We start from the raw sequence: 23,779 nt of genomic DNA, 5'->3' as shown, positions 1-23,779 counted from the left end.
ACCTATACTTCCTGCCTGGCTACCAGCCAATCAGCGTTCTATTTATACAGAGGGATATCCACAGCAAGTGAGTTCCTACTTTCTCATGCCTTATGTACCTTTCTCTGCCCTGCCATATTACTTCCTGGAATTAAAGGCATGTGCTTCCAAAGCAAAGACATGAGATCTCAAGTGCTGGGATCTAAGGTGTGTGCCACCACTGCCTGGCTCTGTCGTCTGAGCCTCAGGCAAGTTTATTAGGGTGCATAATATATCACCACAACTTCCTCTGCATAAATCACTTTCCATGCCTTTTTCATCTGGCTCACTTTCACTCTATTCAATATGCAAATGCAATTGTTTCTGTGAAGACTCTGAATTTCTAAATTAAGTTGAGAGTTCGACCTCTCTGTACTAACATATCTTTCATGTTCCTTCTGACATTATTTCATTAAAAACAGTAATGGTAATTAATGGTATTAAAACATTATGTGGTTTCAAGTTTTAAGCTAGTGAATACTTTTTATGAGGAAAAGAATATCAGATAACGTGTCTATCTAATGTCTAACATTCATTGCAAATATATTCTTTTTAGATGAATAAAGTTTCACAGACACATGTAAACATTTATGACATTTATGACCATCACTTCATCCTTCTTGCTGTCAGAATTAAGGTTTAAATTTTCAACAAAGTACTACCACATTTTATAGGTTATTCTTCAAATGATTCTTAATTATTTTTAAATTATTTTTGTGTATGAGTGTTTTGTCTATATGTATATCTGTGTGCCATGTGCATGCAGTACCCAGAGAGACCAGAAAAGAGCATCAGATCCCCTGAACCTAGATTTATAGATGGTTGTGATGAGTGGCCATATGGGTACTGAGAATTGAACCCAGCTCCTCTAGAACAGTCAGGGCTCTTTGCCACTGAATCATATCTCCAGACCCCTATTCTTCAAGTTTGTTCATGTTGCCCTTCTGAACTTACTTCTTGAAGGTTGAACAACTTGCTTTAGTTGTCTCAGCAGAAGAGCTCGTGTTTCTATTGCTTCTCATCTATTAATTGGCAGCTCATCAGATGGACATATTGGAGTGCTCTTAATATTTCCCTAATAGCAAATATTTTGTACTTTTTATTGTTCAGGTCAAATTGTCTTTTTTCTCTAAAAATTGTCTTTTATGATCTACTTTTATTTTGAGTTGTCTTTTAGGTTCTTGATGACTTGAGATATATTTCTTTGAACACTAGTTTCCTCTTCCTTGTATGATCAGCAAAGATTATTTCCCAGTCTGTGGCATGTCTTCCAAAATTGTTTGAAAAGCCATTTTTCATAAAGAAATTGTTAAATGTAATGTGTAAGCTTCAACCTTCTCTCCTTTGTGTTGTGTGTCATGACTTTGTGTTGAAGATGCTCTTCCATACTTTGATGTCACAGATACTTCTTAAACAATTGGTTTTCTTTTCACATATAGGTCTTCACTTAGTTTGAAACTTATTTTTGAGACAACAAATAGCCAAAATTCATCTTTTCTCATATGAATGGATGGTGAATTATTCTAAGAACATTCAGCAGCCTGTCCTCTCCCATGATGGTGAACAGTCTCCCCAGTGACACTCAGCAGTTTGTCCCCCTACTGACTGTGTACAGTCTCCCCAGTGACACTCAGCAGCTTGTCCCCCCACTGACTGTGAACAGTCTCCCCAGTGACACTCAGCAGCCTGCCCTCTCCCTACTGACTGTGAACAGTCTCCCCAGTGACACTCAGCAGCTTGTCCCCCCACTGACTGTGAACAGTCTCCCCAGTGACACTCAGCAGCCTGCCCTCTCCCCACTGACTGTGAACAGTCTCAGCCTCTTTCAGCTTGCTGAACTGTTCTACCTAGTTGAGTCCTGTTCTCATCATTACAGTGTCTTATTGAGTTTCACTATCTAAATGTTCCTACCCTCACTTCTTTTCTTCATTTTAGGTGTCTTGATATGCTCAGAAAGTATGAGATGTTTCAAAAATCAACAAGAAATGAGTTCAAATGTTTTCACCAATGAAATGATAAATAGTTGAGGAGATGGGTGGGTGGAAACTAGTCTCAGCATTGCCCAGTGCACACATGCATCAAAGTATCACAGAATTCCCTGTCAGATGTGAAGTTTTTATGTTCTCATCTTTCAGTTAAAAGATAAATTTTAAAAGATCTCACTACATAGAATATTTACCTACATGGTATAAACAAAATACCCAGTTAACTGGAAAGCAATAAACTGGAAAATGAGGTTCCTGCTTCTTATTGTCAATAAAAATCATTCTTTTTTTCTTAAAAATAAGTTCATTAGCCTTGACCTTCTAAAGAAGTTTTGGATAATTATAGTATAGTCATTTGTATAGCCAGAGATAAATAAAAACATGCCCATGCTTTTTGTGAACCCACTTTCCTTTCTCAGCAATTATTTTTCTCTAATTATATGCAGTGACACAAGGAAAACATGCCACTGTCCATACCAATGGATTTTCCATCTGTTACCCTCTCTGCTGGCTAGTTTAATGTCAGTTTGACACAAGTTAGCATTATCTGAAAGGAGAAACCTCAATTGAGAAAATACCTCAACACGACCCAGATGTAGGGCATTTCCTTAATTAGTTCTTGATGGAAGAGGGCCCAGCCCATTGTGAGTGGTGCCATCCTTGGGCTGATGGACCTGGGTTCTATAAGAAAACAGGCTGAGCAAGCTAGTAAGCAGCACCCCTCCATGGCCTCTGCAACAGCTCCTGCCTCCAGGTTCCTGCCCTGTTTGAATTCCTGTCCTGACTTCCTTCAGTGATGGACTACAACATGGAAGTATAAGCCAAATAAACTCTTTCCTCCCCAACTTACTTTTGGTCATGGTGTTTGATCACAGCAACAGAAACCCATCTAAGACACCCTAACATCTGAATTCAATAGTGAAATAAAATCTATGTGAATCAGAGATGAATGCATTTCATGATATTGTGATATCTGGATAAATAGTCTAAGTCTGCTTGTAGCTGATACATGGCCATAGTAGAGTAAACTGTGTTATACAGTAAAGTTAGATAATGAATGATCAGGTTTAATTAGTCAGTGATTTTATTTCAAGTTTGATTGTTGATTTGTCATAGCATCTTAGAGAAGATGACACCATACCATAAGGACTCTAATGAAAATGAATTAATTTGAAAGTGCTTCCTAATTCTCCAGCAATTAAGTCATTGTTTTGCTCTCATCCTCTAGAACTTATTTCTATACATGAATGAATGTGAGCAGCACCATGGTGGGCAAAATCACTATTGTTAGTTATAATGAGAGGCAATCATAGTTGATGGGTTATTATGTGTGATAGTGATGTGCCAATTATTCCACCCCTTTTCCAAAGCATTTATGAAACACTAGACAAATCACACTCCCTATCTGCAGGAAGAAATGGAATCTTTCTGTTCCAGACTCACAGGAGGAAGAAGTTAACAGACTTTTAAAATCTTTAAACCTTTGAGGATATTGGAAAAGTAAGAGAAACTCTGGTTGTCTGTGCTGTACATTCTCAGGGAAGTTACCTGGGGAAGCTTTGAATGGGTTAGGGAGAAAATGGTAACGTGATCATGCACTAACTGTGCTCATGGCTACCCTGCCCTATAAAATTCCTTACTTCAACACCATTACTAAATAACTTACTAAAAATCACTATCTCTTACACCTTAGGTCTACTTTCTCTGTCTTTAGAATTTCTTCTGTCCATGATGGTTCAAATAAACTCAAAGTCTTTTGCTTCATTAAATAACTTCATGGCAATGAAAAACAAAGCAAATCTGCTACTCTGGTCACCTCCCAGCACCAGACCTTTTAACTCTGGTGTCTTCATAGAGACATGAAGCCTGAAACATGCCAGCAACACTCAGACAGTTTGTGCAATTAATACAAGGAAGAAGAGTGCCATCCCTCACCCTCTGAAGTCCTCTCAGAGTCCTGTCAGCAGGGTCAGGGTTCCCAGTGTCACTGCGGAACTTTTCAAAACATATGATTAATGAATTCTATATGGTCCATAAATCCTTACAGACAATTTGAAGAGAATGAAACTGAGCTTGTATGAGGCATTTTCCGTCTTCACTACCATGCAGTACCCTTCATCCATTGTGAAAAGGAGCTGAACCTCACACTGTCCTCAGAGCCGCAGCACCTTCTATCAAAATATAGGTAGATGGAATGCCCAGTGAAGCAGCCTAGTGAAAATGAGGGAGAATTGAAACATTAAATACAAAAAAATATTAAGGAGACCATTTCATGAAATTCTCACTCAAAATCTCTGTTATTAAAGTAAAGAAAGGGAACACAGAATCAGTGTCAATCACTGCATTTGGACTAAGTCACAAGTATTCCTCTATGAATACACTATGGGTCAAGGTCATAAAAACTACGGAATTTTCTCAAGATATGTCCCTAAGGAAAATTCAGTTATGTGACTGTATCCAAATACTAATAACTTCACAAGTATTTGGTTTTCTATGTAATGCTACTGAGGCAGGCAGGCTCTCACAAGTAACTCGTACCTCCCACGATGTGGTTGCTGAGTCTCTCTTTCTTTTCCCTGGGGGTAGAATGCAATGCATCACCCAGATGCTTCTCCATTCACTAACTCAGCAGTTATGCTTTCACTTTGACCTTGCAGAATGTTGTAAACTGTCCTCAAACTTCTCCTTGCCAGTCCTTACTTACCCTATAGACTGTTGCACTATATGCCACATATCCTTAGTAACCTTCTGTAGAGACTAAGACATAAAGTAAAGTTAGCATGTACCTTCTCATATGTCAAAATTTTAAATTTGTTACAGTCATAATTATTGCAAAATAGTTCCTATCTAATCATCTTCTGTAAACAACTCTAATTGGACAATTTAAGTTTGCTGTGCTCACATGAGCTCATCCATGTTGCAGAACTGACTGTTTTTACAAGAGTAAAGAGTTTTGTCTACACCATGCAGGACTGATTAGTGGGAAGAGTGCTGGAGACACTCTGTAGTCCTGTCACCTCTGCTCTAAAGAGACAATAGTTATAATTTCTTCTTGCTGACACACTTAAAAAAGTAGGTTTGCATCAGATTCCATGCATATTGCCCTTTCTTAAGTACTACATTGCTGAATATATATAGCTAGAAATTATAAAATCCTAGATTTTATGAGTGTTTCTCAGAATAGGCAAACATGACAGTATTTGAGATATCCTGATTTCAAATCCTGCCCAGCCATTGAATCTTACTGGCTTTGTTAGTCATTTTTTAAAAATTCTTGAGATTGAAGTAAAGTGTGTATAGCATCTTTCTCTGTGCTTTTCATCTTTTAATAATCAGAGTCTAATTCAACTTGCTCAGCATGCAAGTAACCTGCCTGTTCTCAAAATAAAAACAATAATTTCAAAGATTAGTAATAATCAGAATATAGGTGAAAAGTTTTATTAGCTATGTTTCTGTTGTTTTATTATATAAGATACAGCATTGTAGGTTTTTCCTAGCATTTAGCACTTATACCACAGAGTAAACTATTTGATGTATTTATACAGTTCAGAGAACAAAAGCATTCAGTATATATCAACCATACTTATGAATATTCATTTGTGCAAAATTTATAAGCAAGAAATGTTTCATGCAAATTTGAAGGGGCACTCAATCATTTAAATTTGGCATTTATAAAGTCTGTTGTATTTTTTTTGTTTGAAAAGTGATAATTATCCTTTTCATCTTAATTTAGGTAATTAAAATCTACATCCTCCATACCAAAATCAAGTGTTTCTTTCCGTGTCTGAAATCTATTTTAGTTCCATGCTTCAAGTTATTGATGTAAAATATAATTTAGAGACAATTTAACAAACACTTGCAAATTTGTCAGTGTTTTTCTAGGTAGATCCTAGGAAATTAAACATTAATTAATCCCAGTGTCTGACTACATCATGGTCTTCCTACTCCTTGCTAAAACACAGTATATACTTACATTTATATATATACATTTATTATATGCATTCACCTCATAAAATATAAGCTCCACAAATAAAAAGAATCCCCCATATTTCCTATCTTTTCTGCCATCTATCTCCTCAAAGTTCAGCACTTCCCAACATAGAATAAGCACTCAGGAAAACCTGTTAAATTCGTGAATGTTCCCCTTCTTCAGGAGCCTAAATTAAAAATATATTAAAAGAAAAATAGCAATGTCTTTATCTCATAACCATGCACAGTGGTGTTTTGTTTTGCTGTGCTGTTTTTTCTGTTTTTTTATTTTTTCTAGTCTCATTCAATTTCAGATGCAATATAAGCTACAATAATAGGCATTAAGAAGTAAGGAGCTTAAAGTAGTTGAATAAATCCTCATGCAAATGCTAGAAATTAATTTTCCCTATATAAATAGCATTTCGATCTGGGTTTGGGTAAGAAAATCATGAAGATGGGCAAAAGTTACAACAAATAAAGCAAACATCAGGAAAGTGAGATGGAAAGACAACTTTCATGTCACAGAAATCTCACAAGGTACGTTTCCCTTTGGGTGGTGTCTATTTATAGGCTCGGGGATCAATGCTCTATTGTTGATAAGCTCAGTGTTTAATAATGATGTGACTTTTTCCTGCATTTGGGTTCCAAACTTAGCTTCTGTTCAGAAAGAAATGTTTCTTTTCATACTTGGATATATATTTAAAGCCAGTTTTAAGAACACAGATTGACTTCAGAAGCCGTTTTAACATTAAAGAAAGCTGAAAGCTATTTTAACTACAAGCTTAAGAGCCTCTGTAAGGGGCAGGGAGACGATTCAAATATTGAACTCGGAGCTCAGCTCCCCAGCATCAACTTAAAATGCCAGGTGTGGTGGCATGCTGTGATCCCAGCACTGAAGAGGTGGAAATAAGAAGATATCTGGGGTCTTACCAAATAAGTGAGCTTTGGGTTCAATGGCAGACCCTATCTCAAAAAATAAGATGGAGAAAGGTTGAGGAAGATACTCAGTATTAATCTCTGGCTCAATGGTGAGTGTACCCATGCAAATAGGCGTGTGTGTGTGTGTGTGTGTGTGTGTGTGTGTGTGTGTGTGTGTGTGTGTCGCATTCACACAAATATGAACCTGGATAGATGATGTGGCTTTTATTTAGATTATCCTGTCTGCCTCAGATAGGAAAACCTAAGTAAAAGCAAAAATTAAACTTCATAATATGACATTTATCCATGATTTTCTGTTTCCTCTCTTCATGCCAGGTAGGAATGAAAATTGGTTAATCTCAGATTTCTTTATTATCTTATACATATTGTTTCCTGATAGAAGAATGAACAAGCATGATGGTCAAATGGAGATTGTTTTTTCCTTTTGAGATAGGGCTCATGTAGCCCCAGTTGGCTTTGAACTACTATGTAGCCAAGGATGACCTTCCTGTCTCCATATCCCGAGTTTGCTGGGTTTGAAGGCATGCATCACTATACCTTGTGTATGTGGTGCTGAGAATCATGCCCAGGACTCCCTGAACTCCAACACTTTGCCAACAGAGCTACAACCCCAGCCCAAAGCAGGAACATTAAAAATGTTCAAGCTTCATATTTTAAAAGCAGTGAGTTTGAAGAACAGAATTAATCAGATGTAGCAGCTAAGTAACCTATTGTATCTATCTTCTTCAAGTAATTAATAATTAGTTAATGCAGTTTAATTCTGTGAAGTTACAAGTTTTGTTTATGCCAGGCGGTGGTGGCGTACACCTTTAATCCCAGCACTTGGGAGGCAGAGGCAGGCGGATCTTTGTGAGTTCGAGGCCAGCCTGGCCTACAGAGCGAGGTCCAGGAAAGGCGCAAAGCTACACAGAGAACCCCTTTCTCTCGGAAAACCTAAAAAAAAAAAAAAAAAAAAAGTTTTGTTTATAAGATGCCTTGAGTTCAGAATGTAGAAATGCTGTTTGCCTTTTTTCAATAATTTTGTGAATACAATCAAGTTAGATTTTGTGGTACATTTACTGAAATGAATACATTGGAGAAGTACCAACATAGTGTCCTCAGTTGGAGTATAAATATTGACTAATGTCATTTGCTGTTTGTGAATGGAGAAAACTGCCCATTTTTAAAAGCAAACATACCATTTTGCCTATAAAACGTGATGCCCCATGTAATTAGTGACCATGTAATTGTGAAGGCCAGTTCAGCCTGACTCCGAATCCAACCTACACATAACAAGATTGAATGCCCAGAGATTCCCAGAAGTGAGCTTGGGGTGTTCTTACGAGGGAGGGCATACGGTTCCATGATCTCAGCTGAAAAACAGTGGTGGGAGTGTGAAGGTGTGATGCTGTTTTTACAGTCAAAACCTTTGCAAAAAATTGTCACCAGGCTACTTTTAATTTCACTCCTGAGAGTTGGTAAAAAGCCAAATACAGTTGCCCTTGATTTTATATGCAGTTTCCAGCTATTACTATTCTAAAGTATTATTTAACATTCATTTTTAATTAAGAAAATTGTGTGTATACCTGTCTTTTTGGGTGGCTTAATCATATTCACTTATCATCTCTGCTTGAATGTTTGCCCTACAGGGATCCAAACTTGTGGTTTTAATAGTTTATTCTCACTATAGGAATCAGAGCTTTGACAGCCTTGCTTGGATATCTTCATGAACTCAAGTCATTTTTTTCCAACTTTTTAGGTGTACAAGAATTTCCAGAAAACATCAAGTGCTGTAAGTGTTTAACCATTATTGAAGCCAGTGTCAATCCCATTTCTAAGTGAGTATGTTATTAAATTTTACTTATATTCTATTTGTACTTACATTGGCTTATAGTACTTAAATAGAACTTTTGTGATAATAGTTTTCAATGTAAAATCAATTGTCTCAGTTAACAGAATGGTAGGAAAACTACCAAGAGCTCAAAATTTCATTAAGATGATTAAAAGCATGGTGACTATGAAGGAAAACCCAACTGGCACAGTATAGGATTACTCTGAGATACCATGGCATTGGTTTTCTGTAGTTCTCAGCAGTATTTCATGGATAAGAGTCAAAACTAAGAAAACAGACATTAGTTACAGTCATGGTGAGAAATCAGCATCAAGGACCTGATGGAAATCCAAAACAGAGGAAAGTTTAAAGGTGCCAACAAATGCTTTAATAGTTGAGTGTCCCCATCAAAGAAATTGGGTCTGGCTCCAAATAAGAAGTGCTTGGATCCCAGAAATAGCAGCAAGAGTGAAGGGAAAAGCCTAAAAGTATAGTAGATGGAGAGATATGAATGATAAAGATGCTAGCAGAAAAAAAAAGGTGTTTGTGGTTCAAGATCTATTAGTTAAGAAATCTCATAGGAAAAAGAAACTCAACATGTGACTATGTTGCTGACTCAAATTTGTCCTAGAGTGAGAGGTTTGTGGAAAGAGGAACAGGTGGGTTTGATAAGTCCTGAACCTGAACATTCAGGTAAAATGGAAATAGACATAAAATCTGGAAAGGCTACTGACATCTTAGTAGTGCCTGGAAAAGGCTGGAGCAGACTGGTCCTGGAATGCAAATGGTGGTGTTCAGAGAGCAGTGGCCTCTTAATTACATGAAGGTAACAGTGAAGTCCTCCAGGACTTTGTCCACATGAGTAGAGGAGGCTAGAGTGCTTAGTGGGGGCAATATTTTCAAAAGACACAAAGAGGCTGGTCAGAGTTTTACAGCAGCAGACACAATAGACTGACTTGAGAAATAGTTTGAGGCCCCTAGTAGAAAACTCAATATATCAAACAATGTGATGTGCTTCAAAACCAGAGTTTCTACCTCAAATTAGAATATGGAAGGGAAAACAAATCCAGGCCTGAAAAATGTTTTCCCAACTCTACACCAAATGGTTTTTCTCAGCATCTCCACATAATGGAGCCACTAGCCTCTCACCCCAACACTGTCACACAACCCGAGGTAGATGAAGAGCTGATCTGCTTTGTATATTGTTTGCTATTTGTTTGTTTTCTTTAGTTCCTATATTCTAATACATTGTATTATTCAGTAATCACAGCAAGTCTTTTAGGGTAGAAGCCAGATTAAAAATTACATCACTAAGAATTTAAAAACTAGTTTTATCGTAGCTACTTCCAAACTCATTTCATATACTTAACATTGTAAAATATTTTAAATTATCTATTTTATCAAAAACATTTAACACATTAACTAGTTTGGGAGTGTATAAAAACACAATCAATAGAAAAGTAAATTTTAAGTGGTGTGTCCATTTTCAAAATCAGACTTTTTTTTTTAAGTTATTTGAGTAAAATCCCCTCATTTTAGGTGAACAACTGAGTAGATCTTGAGAGTTGGTTAGTCACTAACTGAAATTAATATAAATCATTTCAACATCCCCCTTCCCTAGCCCAGCTGTCTTTTCCAGAATGTCTTGTGAAAGGTTTGTGTCTGTGTCAGATTGTTTTTATTCATCTTATTGGCTGTCACTTTGTCTACACATCAGTCCCTTTATTGGCAGGAACATCCCATTTCAGAGAGATCACAGGACTCGTAATGAAAGCTGAGATTATTTATTTATGAGTATCGCTGGTAGAAATTGTGTGTAGACATTTGAGAAATTCATGCTCACATGTCATTTATGTTGGTTAAATGCCTGGGATAGTTCAATGGGGAGTGAAGAACTCATATACTTGAGCTTAGAAGAAATAAACAAATTTTTGCAAATGGTGGATGTTTTTTCACCATCATCCACTATTATAAGTTCTCATTTCTGCAATTTCAGTCAGTCTAATACATGTGCTGTCTCCTTGTGGTTTTAATTTATATTTATAGTGTCCATTCAGCATATTTCTCTGCATATTAATTAAATATATTGTTTCTTTGGCAGTGATTCAATTTTTTCTGGACTTTGCCTTGTTAATGCAGAATTATAAGTTATTTTCAGATTCCAAGTGAAGTATGAGTCCCAGTTCTGTGGTTTGTTCCTTCACACCCTTAAATAGCACCCTTCATAGAGAGGCTTTTATGTTTGTATGAAGTCCTGTTTAATAGCATGCATTCTAGCTTCCTACCTAAGAAACCTTTGCAAAATTCAGAGTCCTGCTCATTTCTCTTAAGCTTTGCTCTGGATCTTTTCTAACTAAAGGTTTCCTGTTGGCTTATGGTTTGTACAAGAGCTGGCCACTGCATATCAGCAGGGTTTAATGGTCATGAGGCTTTTCTCTGATGTCTGAGTACCCAACTGCTCCCAATCCATTATTAGGAATGGTGCCCACCCTGAATAGGGCTGCTGGTGCCTCCAACGAAAATTAACTGGTTATATGTATTTAGGTCCATTTGTGCTTTCTGTTATGTTACACCAACCTATATATACCTATCTGTACATCATTAATACTCTCTCAATTATTACAGCTGCACTGTAAACCATGAAGTGGGTAATATGAGCCCTCATTAACTTTCTCCTTTATCATGATCACACAAATTAGCCAATGTCTTTTGCTTTTCTATATAAATTTCACAATCAAATTCCCAGTTTTTTCAAAGATATAAATGCTTTCCAGGATTTTGACAGAGATTGCATTGAATAAGTAGGTCAATTTGGCTAGAATTAATATCTCAGAAATATTGAAAAGCTAAACTCTAAAAATGTCTCCAAACCTTTTTCATATCTTTTAAGTTTTCTTTTATCCATTTCTGTAGATTTTTACATGTAAATAATACATATCTTATTTATTCCCATGAGTTTTTTATGACATTGTGGATAATTTTATTATTCTATTTGTTTTTGCCATATATATAAATACAATAGATTTTTATATATTTATGTTATAACGTGTAAAACTAGCTAAACTTTGTCTCTTAATTCTACTGAACTGTTTCTGGACATTTGGTGAGGGGTTCTGTGTAAGCAATCATGTTGTCTGTGAATTTGTCGTTTTTTATTGTTTTTATCTACTTGCTGAATATTGACTTTTCTTGCCTTATTTGTCTTGTAGGACTGCTTCTCACATTGAATAAAGAAGTAAAAACAGACAGCACTGTCGGTTTTTCATTATCTGATGTTGCTTCTTATTTTCTCACATATACCCTCTGTCAGGTTAAAGAAATGTCCCTTAACCATCTTCACTTCCATTGACACCCTCACTGACAGGTCTTCCAAGTGAGATTCATACAGGAAAACACAGCCTTTGTCTGGCCTGGCCTGTACTTGTGTTTGTTTGTTTGTTTGTTTGTTTTTCTGCTTCTGGATTTTAACAGTCTGTTCTGTGTTCCAAAGCCGCTCCACATTTTGTGGAGGCTGTTATAGCAGAGATCTTATTCCAAGTACCAAAATCTATATTAGTTTCCTTCTGTGTAATAAATGGCCATAAACACAGCAGCTTGTTCATTGTCTACTGTCATTTCTCAGAGTTTCTGGTTCAGGAATTTGTGCATGGCCAATCTGAGCTGCTGATTCACAGTCTCACCTCCAGGAGCCAAGGAAAGAGTTGAACAGTATTTTCAGGGGACTTAGGTGGGCAAGAATCCATTTCAGAGCTCAATTGGACTGTTGTAGAATTCCCTCCTCACATAGGAAGCAGAGATCCCAGATTTCTGCTGGCCACCTCTAAAGACACTGTGGACCTCTAAAGGGAACATCTCCCTACTGTATAATTATTCCCAGATCCACTTGCTACCTAGCAACGGGCTTCCTCAAAGTCAACAACAAGTGAGGGTGAGTCAAGAAGATGATTATGAACATGGAACCCTATTGTACAGCCATGTTCTGTTAGCTGATAAGAAATCCCCAGTCCTGCCAATGCAGGAGACAACAGGGCCACCACACACTAGAGCTGTTATCCCTTTGGTAGCTGTTCTGCAGAGCGCTTATTTTCATTGGCTGTTGAATTTAGTCAAAGCTGATTTGTAAGATCTGGGATCGCTTGGTTTCCTTCTCTTGGTTTCATGGTGACTGACATTGTTCAATGTTTCCTGTCAATCATGTTTGCCAAAGGACAAACTATTCAGTCATGAGTATTGCGAATTATTATGCTCCATTGCTCTGGTTTATTAATGTCTATTAATGCTCGGTCTGTTGATTTCATGAGATATACCCATTGGATGTTTCTGCTAATTTCTTTGTCCAGTTTGATATCAAGGTAAAACTGATTTCATGAAGTGAGTTGGGAAATGTTCTCTTCAATTTGCTATAATGATTTGCATAGATATAGTTCTATCCCTTCAGTAGGCATTGGCAGACTTCTCTAGTGCAGTTATAAGTTCTGGAGTTCCCACTAGGACTGTTAGCCGTCCCTTAATAGCTAATCTCCTTCAGGGATGTTAGCAGCAACAGTTTTTCAGGAATCTGTGCACTTTGTACAAGTCATGCCTTGCTGTTTTCACTGTTTTTCTTGGTCCTTCACTGCTTCTATTTCTGTAGGTCTGGTGTTATTCTCTCTTTCATCACTGGCTTTGAGTCATATTGTTTGGCTTGATCACTCTGACTAGCAATTTTTAAGTTTAATTGGTCTTTTCAAAAGATAGACTTGCTTTTATTGATTTTTCTGCATTAATTTTTAAATTTTTCCTAAAAATTTTTATGAAATATTAAGTGATGCAAACACTGGTGTTTGGAGTCACTACTTTGCTTTCCTCTCGGCTGTTAGTGAACATAATCAAAATAAACCTGAAAATAACTACTCTGTAAGAAAACAGAGCCCAACATTTACAAAGAACCTCCTGTCTCTCTGGTCTCTAGCTACATAACTTCATTTTAGTGTCCACCACAACCTCACTAAGTATGCAGTTACTGTTACTGCCTTTTCCATAATAAACAACTGAAACTAGTGTTTAACTCCCTGGTTCTTTTCACTATGAAACATCGTTACTATGAACCAAAGATATATTTTCAACTTTTAAGAACATTCAGAATATGGCTGGGGAGATGGGCCAGTAAGAGGAGCACTTCTTGTGCAAGCATGAGGACCTGGTTCAAATCCCAGCTCCCACACAGAAGCTGGAGTGCCACCGTGTGCCTATAACACCAACTTTGAAGAACAAACATAGGCAGATCCTAAGAGCTCTCTGACAGACCAGACTGGCGAAATGGAGAGCTTTGGGTTCAGAAAAAGACCATACCCCAAGAGTATAGAATGGAAAGTAATAAAGAAAGATACCTAATGTCTTCCTCTGGCCTCTGCATGTGTGCTCATGGGCATGTACACACACATAACATGCACATAAGATAGAAATAAACTAAAAATAAATATTCAGAATTCAATGACATAGAAGCCAGTAATATGTTACTGTGCAACATCCTGTGGGTATAAAGGCTACACAGCATGATCTCTACTTATCATGGTGTTCATCCCAGGGCCCAATTAACACAAACCCCTCTTTCACTCAAAGAAGTGTCTGAAGATGATCTATAAATTATTTAGCTACTATTTATACAACAAAGCTGAAAAATAATTGTAAAATAAAAGGAGAAATAAAAATGCAGTTAAAACAAATTTTCTTATTGTTAAAAAATAACAAAATATTTTTTAAAGAAAAAACAGATGAAATGCAAATCAGGGCTGTGTAAAGGAGGTGGGGTGGCAGTTCACTTTTCTATTACTTTTCTAAATGTTCTATAATATCTTACGTTAATTTCATTTATATATAAAAGTATTTATATATAAAATGTTTTCCCAATTAAAGAAGAAGTTTTTACATTGACTCTTTAATTACAACATATAAAACTTACTTCAATGGGGCTTAACCAGTCTATTCAGGTCTGGTGTCTAAAATACATTTTACTTAGGTTCTAAAAAAAACATAAGAAAAAAGAAGGCTGAAGCAAAGTTGTCTGCAGTCAATCTGAAAATTCTTGCTCCAGTGATGAAAATAAGCAGTTATAAAAATATTTAAAACAGCATTCTAGTCAATAAGGAAAGAATAAAAAGACTAACGAGAAGAAATGTGGTTGTTATTTCTGGTCCTCACCACAGAACAAGAGAGCATTTGGTTGGGGAAGCACAGCTAAGTAACTGGTGCTAGAATTATCGTTTACAAGTGAGGAAACTAAGTCTGATAATTGAAGTTATTTTCAAATACCACACAGATATTAGCAGAATTGCAGTTCAAACCCTTTGGGCTTTGGGCTCTAGTTCCAGTACTGCATGTCCAAGTGTCTCTACATGTATAAGTGTCTGTATTCTCTGTTGTCTGTCCTCTATTGTAGATAGAACACATACATTTTAATTCAAGAAGTTAAAAAAGAAAATGTTCATGTAGCAGAATTGTTTAATATTCAACACTTTTACTTTAACAAATCAACCAACTCTGAAAAACCATCAGTTATTTAAAGAGCATAAAGTCATTTTACTATCAAATGTTCCTTACTGTGTATGATATTAGCTTCCACTGAATAGTTTTCTGAGATGAAAACAGTAGGATTCATCAGTGAGATTAGTCCCTTAGAAACTACAGTTGTTCCATAAAGTTAATAAAAGCCAAAAGTTGTCTTGAGTAAATTTACTGACTACATATATCACAAATATAATACCTTATTGTTTCTATTTTCACAGTACAGTATGAGGCAGTTTAGGAGACTTCTTACCCTGAAGTACTATGTGACTTATCCTTGCTAACAACAGAAAATTCTCAGTGCTACTACAAGCAATTGCTAGAAGCTTACTGCTGGATATGTGAGAACTTTATGCGGAAAACAAGAAGAGATTAATTTTCTATTTCATGTAGAGTGATTAGTCAGTGAATTATTACTAAAGTGACTTGGGATACAAAATACAGCCCTGACAAATGCACCACACCACACTAACACCCCCAACTCTGTGTTTTTAAGTAGAAAGACTCATGTAAACTGTCAGCACATATGTGTATAACTAGGCTTAAAATAATGTTACTTTGTATACTGTTTTTTCACACAATTTATGTTTGCAAGTCCAAATTTTTATTTTAAATCAGATTCACATGGTCAATTTTTAAACCTAATGGAAATTCTCTATCATTATGAGTTTCCAAGTTGTGCAAACATTGCCATAGAAGCATTAATAGGAAGCAAATTGTTGATCAGAGTGAAAAATAAGATTCCGTTTATTGACACCTACAGAAAAAAGACTGAGGAAGGTCCATACTACAAACTTTCCCATAGCTAGAAAGTTCATGTTTTCAGTCTTTTTTGTTAGCAATGACTTTTTCCCTTTGTTTTATTGAGACAGAACCTTGTTAGATAGCACAAGATAAATTTGAATTCACAATCCTCCTATCTCACCACACACAAGAGTGTTATAGGAGTGCGCCTCCACTCTCATCTAGAAGTGACCGTAGAGATAAATTGACAGGGTCTGGTTTTTCTTTCCTTCATATTTACATGTGTTTATGGCTCTTCCTTTCTCTAAAGTCATAACCAATTCCTTTTTGTGATATCAAAGAAAGGCAGTGGCCAGGTCTCGTTAGAAATCTGTGTAACCTCTGTGCCACTGCCAGAAAACTTCCATGTAGTATGCATGCGGGCTCCAGTTCATGGAAAGGGAGATATGAAGAACAGTAGCTATTCATTGAAGTTGCTTTCTGTAGGATCAAAGCCATACCTTTAAGGTGAGAATTCAAAACTCTCTAGGTGCAGTCTCCTACACATATTCTCAGATGTTGACTCCTAACACTGTCCCATGAATTCACTTTGAATTCAGTCTCTGCCTGGGGTCTCTACTCATCTCTATACTCTAAAGCCCCCATCATCTCCTCCCCCCCTTTCTTGTTTTCATGAATTCCTCTTTCCTAAAGAATAAAATTATGAAAATACCCTCCTGGAAGCTATATCCAAAAACAAACCCACTCTAAATTCAAGCTGGAGCAAGATAATTGCAGAATGAAATAACAAATATAAAATCAGTGCTCTGAGAATTTGTTAAGAATCACTACAAGTCCATATCAAACTATTGTGCATAAAGCTGTAGTCAGGTCTGCTTGTAACATGCCAGTAACCCCCAGTACTGGTAAGACTGAGGCAAGAGGACTGATTTCACTTTGAAACCAGCCTGAGCTATGCAGTAATTCAAGGCCAGTCTGGAATGTATAGCCAGATACTGTTTGCCTCAAAAAAATAGGGCCAGAGAGCTGGCTCAGTGGGTAAAGCATTTGACTCACAAATCTGGTATCTTGAACCCAATCCCCAGAACCCACTCAAAAACAGAAGGAAAAACAAAGTTGTTCTCTGATAGCCATACACACTGTAGCATGCATGCTCCCCACAATAAATAATAATAATGGTTTTTAACTTTAAAAAGTAATAAAATAATAAATTGGAATTGTTTGGTAAAAGCTTTTGCTATGAATAAAAAGAAAAACCAGAAGACTTGAAGGTAGAAGAGAAACTGTTAGGGGCTAAGAAGAGATGGAGACAGGAGCAGGGGGAGCAGACAAAATCTGTAGCTGACACTTACATGGAAGGAGATGTCACTGTGAAGCCTGCCCATCTGCATAATCAGTGTGCTAATAAAAAATAATAAAAGAAAATTATTTCCAAGAAGGGAATTCTGTGTTTAGTTTGGGTTGACAAAAAGCAGCTGTTAGAGTGAATGTAGGCAGAATGTGCTGGCAACAGTCCCAGGAAATGTGTTATCAAGTATTCAAGATCTCCACTGGACTCAGTCTCAGGGGGATGCTTCAAGGACATAAAACTCTCCAGAGTTGTAGACAAGGCAAATGAAAGAGGAGACTCACTCCTGCTCCACAGTGACTGAGAACTGCCCCTAGAGTACTCTGAGGCCCTAGCTGAAGACACAGTCTTGCAGGGGACTTTGTTGGACTCAATGTGCAGAAAGCCACAGGCTGGGAGTCAGGGTAGAGATGCAGTAAAACAACCAAAATGAATAAATATGTTTTCCACAGAAGATGAAAATTAAAATCTGACTATCATTGATCATTTAAATTATCAATCATGGTATTAATAAGAAGTAAATTATTACATTACCAAGTTTACAAAAGTGATTTAAAAAAGCCAGCAGCAACAACAACAAAAACCTAATGAAACCAAGTGTCAAGAAGAACACAAAGGGACAGGAGAAATGGCTTGGCGTTAAGAGCATAAGCTGTTCTTGCAGAGGACCTGGATTCTGTTATTGGCACCTAGTCTTTCACTCTGATTTTCGGGGACCAGACGCCCCCTTCTGGTCTCTTCAGGCACTGTATTCACCTGGTGCACATACATATGTCGGCAAAACACCCACATGTATGAAATAAAGAAAAGAGGGATACAAAAAAGGAAGCTCCTATACAGATGCTTTGAGCTATAAAAGGATGGAGCTATGAATAAAATTTGGCTATCCCTAGTAAAATTGAGCTTGCATTCCCTACAACTCAATAATATTGTTTTCGGGAACAGCATTTATGCAAACTCTAGTAAAGGAGCATTGGGATATGTGTTCAAATGACTTCACAGAAGCAACATTTGTGACCACAAAGGTAAAACCTGGAAATAGCTATCATTCATTTACAGGAAAATGCTAAATAATCTGTGCTATGTCTATATAATGATAGGATTTTCTAAGACATTTACCGTCCAAGTGAATGAATCTGAAGAGTATAAAGTTGTTTTTCAAAAAGCCTCAGAAAAAAATATAAACAGTGTGATTTGATGTATATAACATGCAAACACAACAAACAGGTTTCTTTTTAGGGAGCTAAATAGCTACACAGTAAAAGTCTTAAAAAAATAGAGCAATGAACATCTAAGAGTTTGTAAGATAGGCCAGGAATTGCCACATGCTTCGGCACGTGGGAGGCAGAGGCAGGTAGGTCTCTGAGTTCAAGGCCAGCCTGGTCTACAGAGAGAGTTCCAGGACAGCCAGGGCTACACAGTAGAGAGACAAACTAGAAGGTGGTCATGGGTGGCATCCACAGTACTAGCTCTGTTTCTTCACTGTGTATGAACACTTGTTCTTTTACATAGAGAAAACATTTCATAAGAAAGTTTGAGCAGAAGGGGAGAGATGATGAGGGGAACACCCATGTTGTATTCCAGAAGTGATGTGAGGAGGCTGCAATAGAAGCTAAAGGAAGGTCTGTCAGTGATGACAGTAGTTGGTAAGCAGCTTGGGACTCAGAGTGAAGGGCAGAGGAAATCTGAAGACTGCAGGCCAGAAACACTGGAGCAGTCACCACAGGGGAGAAGATTACAAAGTGAGGAAAAGTCAACTTAGAAATATTTTATAGAAGAATGAAACCCAGATTAGACTATAGATAAAGATAGTAAAGTGTTAAAATAGAAATAAAGTTATAAGAAAAATCCAATATTGTTCCAAGGAAAAGTCTCCTGGAGAATATTTCAATTAAACAAAAAGGGGAAAGATTTAATGTTTCAAATGATTATTTCATTTAACTTCTAAAATTCTACCAAGGTTGTTCTTACTTTTCAATGTCACTTACAGCCATTATGATTCTATTCAAATATCTTCCGAATGTCTTTGTCATCTTTAATTAACAGGTCTTAAACCAACTTTTCATCTATATATACATATTAAGCTGGCATTGAAGAAGCTATTGGAGTTGGAGTCAGTTTAGCCCATTTTCACATGGGGCAGGCTTCGCCATCATGGTGATAAACTGTAGGGAAATGTTAATGACTGATGCCATTGAGAAGTCTTCGCCTGACTTGATGTGACTATTCTAGTAGGAAAGGCCTGTTCATCTCAAAGTCACATGGTCATTGGGCTTGAGATTTACATACGAATGTCTTGGCCAGTGCAGAAGGTGCAGCCAACAGTATGAGATTCCAGCTCTCAATGACATCAGTGTCAGCTCAGAGAGCAGCATGGAGGGGAGAAGGGATCATTTATTTTAACAACAGACAAAATTTGTAAAACTTCCAGCTGTAATTGTATGTCCAATAAATTCTCCCATTACTCACACCAAAGGAGAGTTTAAAGACATATTTCATTTCTCTTTCTCCTTCTCTAAGATATTTTTGCTGTTTCTATAGCAACATTGATGCAGTGACCAAAACTCTAACTCCCTTTTAGACTACCCGATGGCTTCACGCAGCTTCTTAACCTGACCCAGCTCTACCTGAATGATGCCTTCCTTGAATTTCTTCCAGCTAATTTTGGAAGGTAAGCATAAGAGATATAACCTGTGTAATCTCATTTTGCCTCTGCTAAGTGTTTTACCAGTACCAGGATGTGCACAGCAGTGCTGGTTAAAGTTGGGTCTCATTAGTACACAATAAATGTTAATTAAATATTCTATAATAATTAACATAAAATGATGTGATGTCTTCACATATCATAAAAAATTAGGTGAATTAAAATTAAACATAAAAAAAGAAAGTCCAGATAATATGAACAAATGCAGGAGGAGGCTGTTCGTGGCTCTTGGACAAAATTCCTTTATAGGCAGGAAGCAAAGTACAGCATTATAAATATGTAGACAGACTTTGCTTCTCATCTAAATGCTTTTCAGATGGAATAAATCAAAAAAACATAAAATAGAAAATATTTCATTATATAAAAAAGCAAATAACATCCTTAATATATAAAGAGTCCTTACAAATGAGCATGAAAACCATGATACTGGGAAGTATGTGGGTAACTGCACAGGCAGCTTATGATAAAATGGAAATAGATAGTGAATACGGGAGAAATGTTTATCTCCATAAATATTTGATACAGTGAAAATTAAACCAAAGATTTTACTTGTCCTAGCTTCTGAAACCAACTTACATAATTGAGGGTAATAATATATGCTTAAAGAATTTCAAAAATAGTTATGACCATTGCCTTTTAAATTTATTACTGGAAATGTCTCATGCCATCATTGGATTTTGTAGACAGTATATTTTTTTACTATTTTCAAAATGAAAACTATGAAATCACATAGGAGTTTGGCTAGCTCTACTGTGGTGCTCATATGTGGCAGTGTTGTGCAGAAATTGATAGTCTTGGAAAGCATTTACTAACCCTAGATAAGGCTAGGAAGGTGTCATAGAAAATGTATAAACTGTTTTTCCAATATAAATGCATGAAATAAAAGAATAAAATTCTGGATGACTTTGATTTTTATTCGTATTTGTTTCAGTATCTTCCAAGAGTATTTGCTTTTATAACATATGTGTCACAAACACCAAAGACATTCTAGCATCATTGTCAGCTTTGGTTGATCATTTTGAAACTGTGAAAATGGCTAAGTGGGTGTAATTCAGCACCTGCCTCTTGACAGGGATGAGTAGGACATTAATTGGGGTGATGAAGTCTCCTAACACAGTGAGTGATCTCCCTTTCACACTGTAAATGCAGGAACATGACTCTTTCACTTGAAGGTATCACATCATCCTGAACCATACACACAAAGGAAATTTTTTAAGTCATGGATTTGTAAAAGAGTGTTTCCCCATCTACCCTTATAAACTAAAATTATCCTTCGGGTATATCAAGTACATTACAATGAACTTTAAAATGAACAAGTCAAAAAATATTTGATTCCCTAAGACACATTTTGTTTGGATTTTCTTGTTTTTTGTCATTTTTCCTTAAGTAGTCCTAAAATGAGTATGAGGTTTAGACCTAGAGGACACATAATACCAATACAAAAGCTACTTTGAATTAGAATTTAAGTTTTTTCATAAGATGTCAAAATTTGCTCTGTTTAATAACATAATGTTTATTTATAATAAATAATTCATAATCTAAGCAGTTTTTCCACCTTCAGATAGGTGGTTTGACAAAAGAATGCTCAAATTCTCTTCCAGCCCCAAACTTTGTACCCTTAAAAGACTGAATACATTCATATCATCATGCAAGCACAGCTGGGGTGTGAGGATTCAGATTGCTAAGGAGCTCTCACTAGTGGAGCGTTTGTGCACTGAAGCATGTAATTTCATAAAGAATTGAATTAAATTAAAAGTTAAATTGAGAACTTGAGAGGAGGAAAAGGAAAGAGGCTTAGATAAATACCTAAAAGTGTATTAAAGATAGATGACAAGTGAAGTTGTTTAATTAGTGAGATTTTTTTCCTTAAAAATTAAGATTTTGGAAAATCCAATTAGTATTTGTTTTACGGTAACTTGTAGGAAACAAACACAAGATTCAGTCTAGTTGTGTATAACAGTGTGTTCCTGAAAGCAACTCACATGTCATCATGTGTGAGGTTCCCTTCTGGAGCACAGTGGTAACCCAAGCAGCAAAAGGGTGAAAACAGTATCCTCCGCTCAACACTCACAGACAGAAGACCCTTGGGTTCCCAAGTACAAACCCTTTTGGAAATGCTAAAGTGTCAATAAACATAACACACAGAAGTGATCCCATTGTGCCTTTAGTAAGATCAGAAAGAACAAACAGTGACCACAACTTCTGGTGTGAGGAATTATGTGTTATATGCATGACGTCATTTAAAATATTCAACCCAAGGATTTAATGCTATTGATGAGGAAACTAAAGTTAGAAGGGCAATGGAGTTGATTAACATGAATAACATAGAGACAGAATGTATTCTCATCTTTCTTCACACTAAGCTGAAGGCTCTTTCCTCTGGAATATTCTGTCTGCCTTTCAGGTCTGTCGATGAAAAACATTGCTATATCCCAATGAACATAACACCTGAAATTTAAAAGATAGTCAATAACCTGTTCAATTAACATATTTATTAAATATAAAAGTGAATGTACTTTTATGGAACATTAGAAACTTAGAAGGCTGGGATTCAAAGATATAACAAATATCTTTGGTTTTAGTAAAATGTTTTACGTTGGCCAGTGGTGATGCAACCCTGCTCATCATCAGTTCGCATATTTCTTTAAAATCTAGCACAGACACATACATGGTGTACAGGCACACATGCAAGCAAAATACCCATACACATTAAAAAAATAAATAAAAAGATATCTGATTCAATACTAAAAACAGCTGAATATTTCTGTCTAATTAGTGTTAGTGATTGTTCACCTTGCCATGTGAATGTTTTTTATATAGAAATAGTGGTTTTAAAAAGTAATTTTAAAAACTCTTTTCTATAGACTTGTCAAATTGAGGATCTTGGAGTTAAGAGAAAATCACTTGAAAACTCTACCAAAGTAAGTGACTACACCTTTTCCAAAGTTTCCGTTGTGATTTTTCACTACCAGGAAAAATGGCTTCTCACTTTTATTCTGGCAGCTTTGCCATTTTTACTGAATTGTTCTACACATTTACTAAAGGTCAAATTCTACAGTAAACTGTGTAGATTTATATGAAATAGTAGACTTGCTGCTTTGTAAACCTGCTCACTGGTAAAGGTCTTGCTCATGGCTGAAGAGCCTTGCCAAGAACTTAAACCAGCATCTGTCATTTCCACAACAGTTTCCCAAGCTTCGGCCTAGGGTGCTTCACTCTGCAGGTTAAACTGTGGGTTGTGATAGTTTAGTCTTACATCAAAGCTGGAGACTTTTAAGGGAAAAAAAGATTAAAATTTTTTCAAAAGATTCTAAAGTGGTTCAACAAGTAAAAAAGAAAGGGTTATATTTGCATATTCTTACAAACTGTTCCTTTTTGCCCATTTTTTTTGAAAGACGGTATATATAAATATACAGGACATTTTAAAGCCAAAGCGTATTTTATGCAGCTTTGTAAAATACTGCTCCCCCCTGCTTTCCTTCATTCATGTATAGTAATAGGGTTTGTGTTGTATAAGAATAATTGCATTTCAATATCAAAATGTATTTGTAATATTTTTTCACTTGCGTAAAGTGATATGCTTTGTTTGTATACCGTGTTAGTATTTATTGCTTTCCTTCCATTCTACAAGACATCAAGTATATCAGTTTATTTCCAAACTTTCAACAAAGCTTAGACATATTCCTCTGCTGAACTAAAACTTACTCTTAATTTTTCCT

The 23,779-nt window shown here is 36.4% G+C and overlaps 1 protein-coding gene across 15 annotated transcripts in view; it reads left to right on the top strand.

The window, feature by feature from the left end:
- Positions 1-23,779, top strand: part of Lrrc7 (leucine rich repeat containing 7) — a 477,706-nt gene that overhangs the window by 234,682 nt on the left and 219,245 nt on the right. For all 15 annotated transcript variants that reach the window (XM_052730896.1, XM_052730897.1, XM_052730901.1 and 12 more), the window contains 3 exons: positions 8,650-8,728; positions 19,938-20,027; positions 22,925-22,981. In XM_052730896.1, the coding sequence (XP_052586856.1) occupies positions 8,650-8,728; positions 19,938-20,027; positions 22,925-22,981 (226 nt within the window). The remainder of the gene's footprint in view (positions 1-8,649; positions 8,729-19,937; positions 20,028-22,924; positions 22,982-23,779) is intronic.

Source organism: Peromyscus californicus, unplaced genomic scaffold (assembly GCF_007827085.1).
Source record: "Peromyscus californicus insignis strain IS unplaced genomic scaffold, ASM782708v3 Scaffold_9__1_contigs__length_137607984, whole genome shotgun sequence".
Lineage (NCBI taxonomy): Eukaryota > Metazoa > Chordata > Mammalia > Rodentia > Cricetidae > Peromyscus > Peromyscus californicus.
Note: the sequence above shows the minus strand (reverse complement) of the source record. Positions and strands in the feature narration are given on the sequence as shown.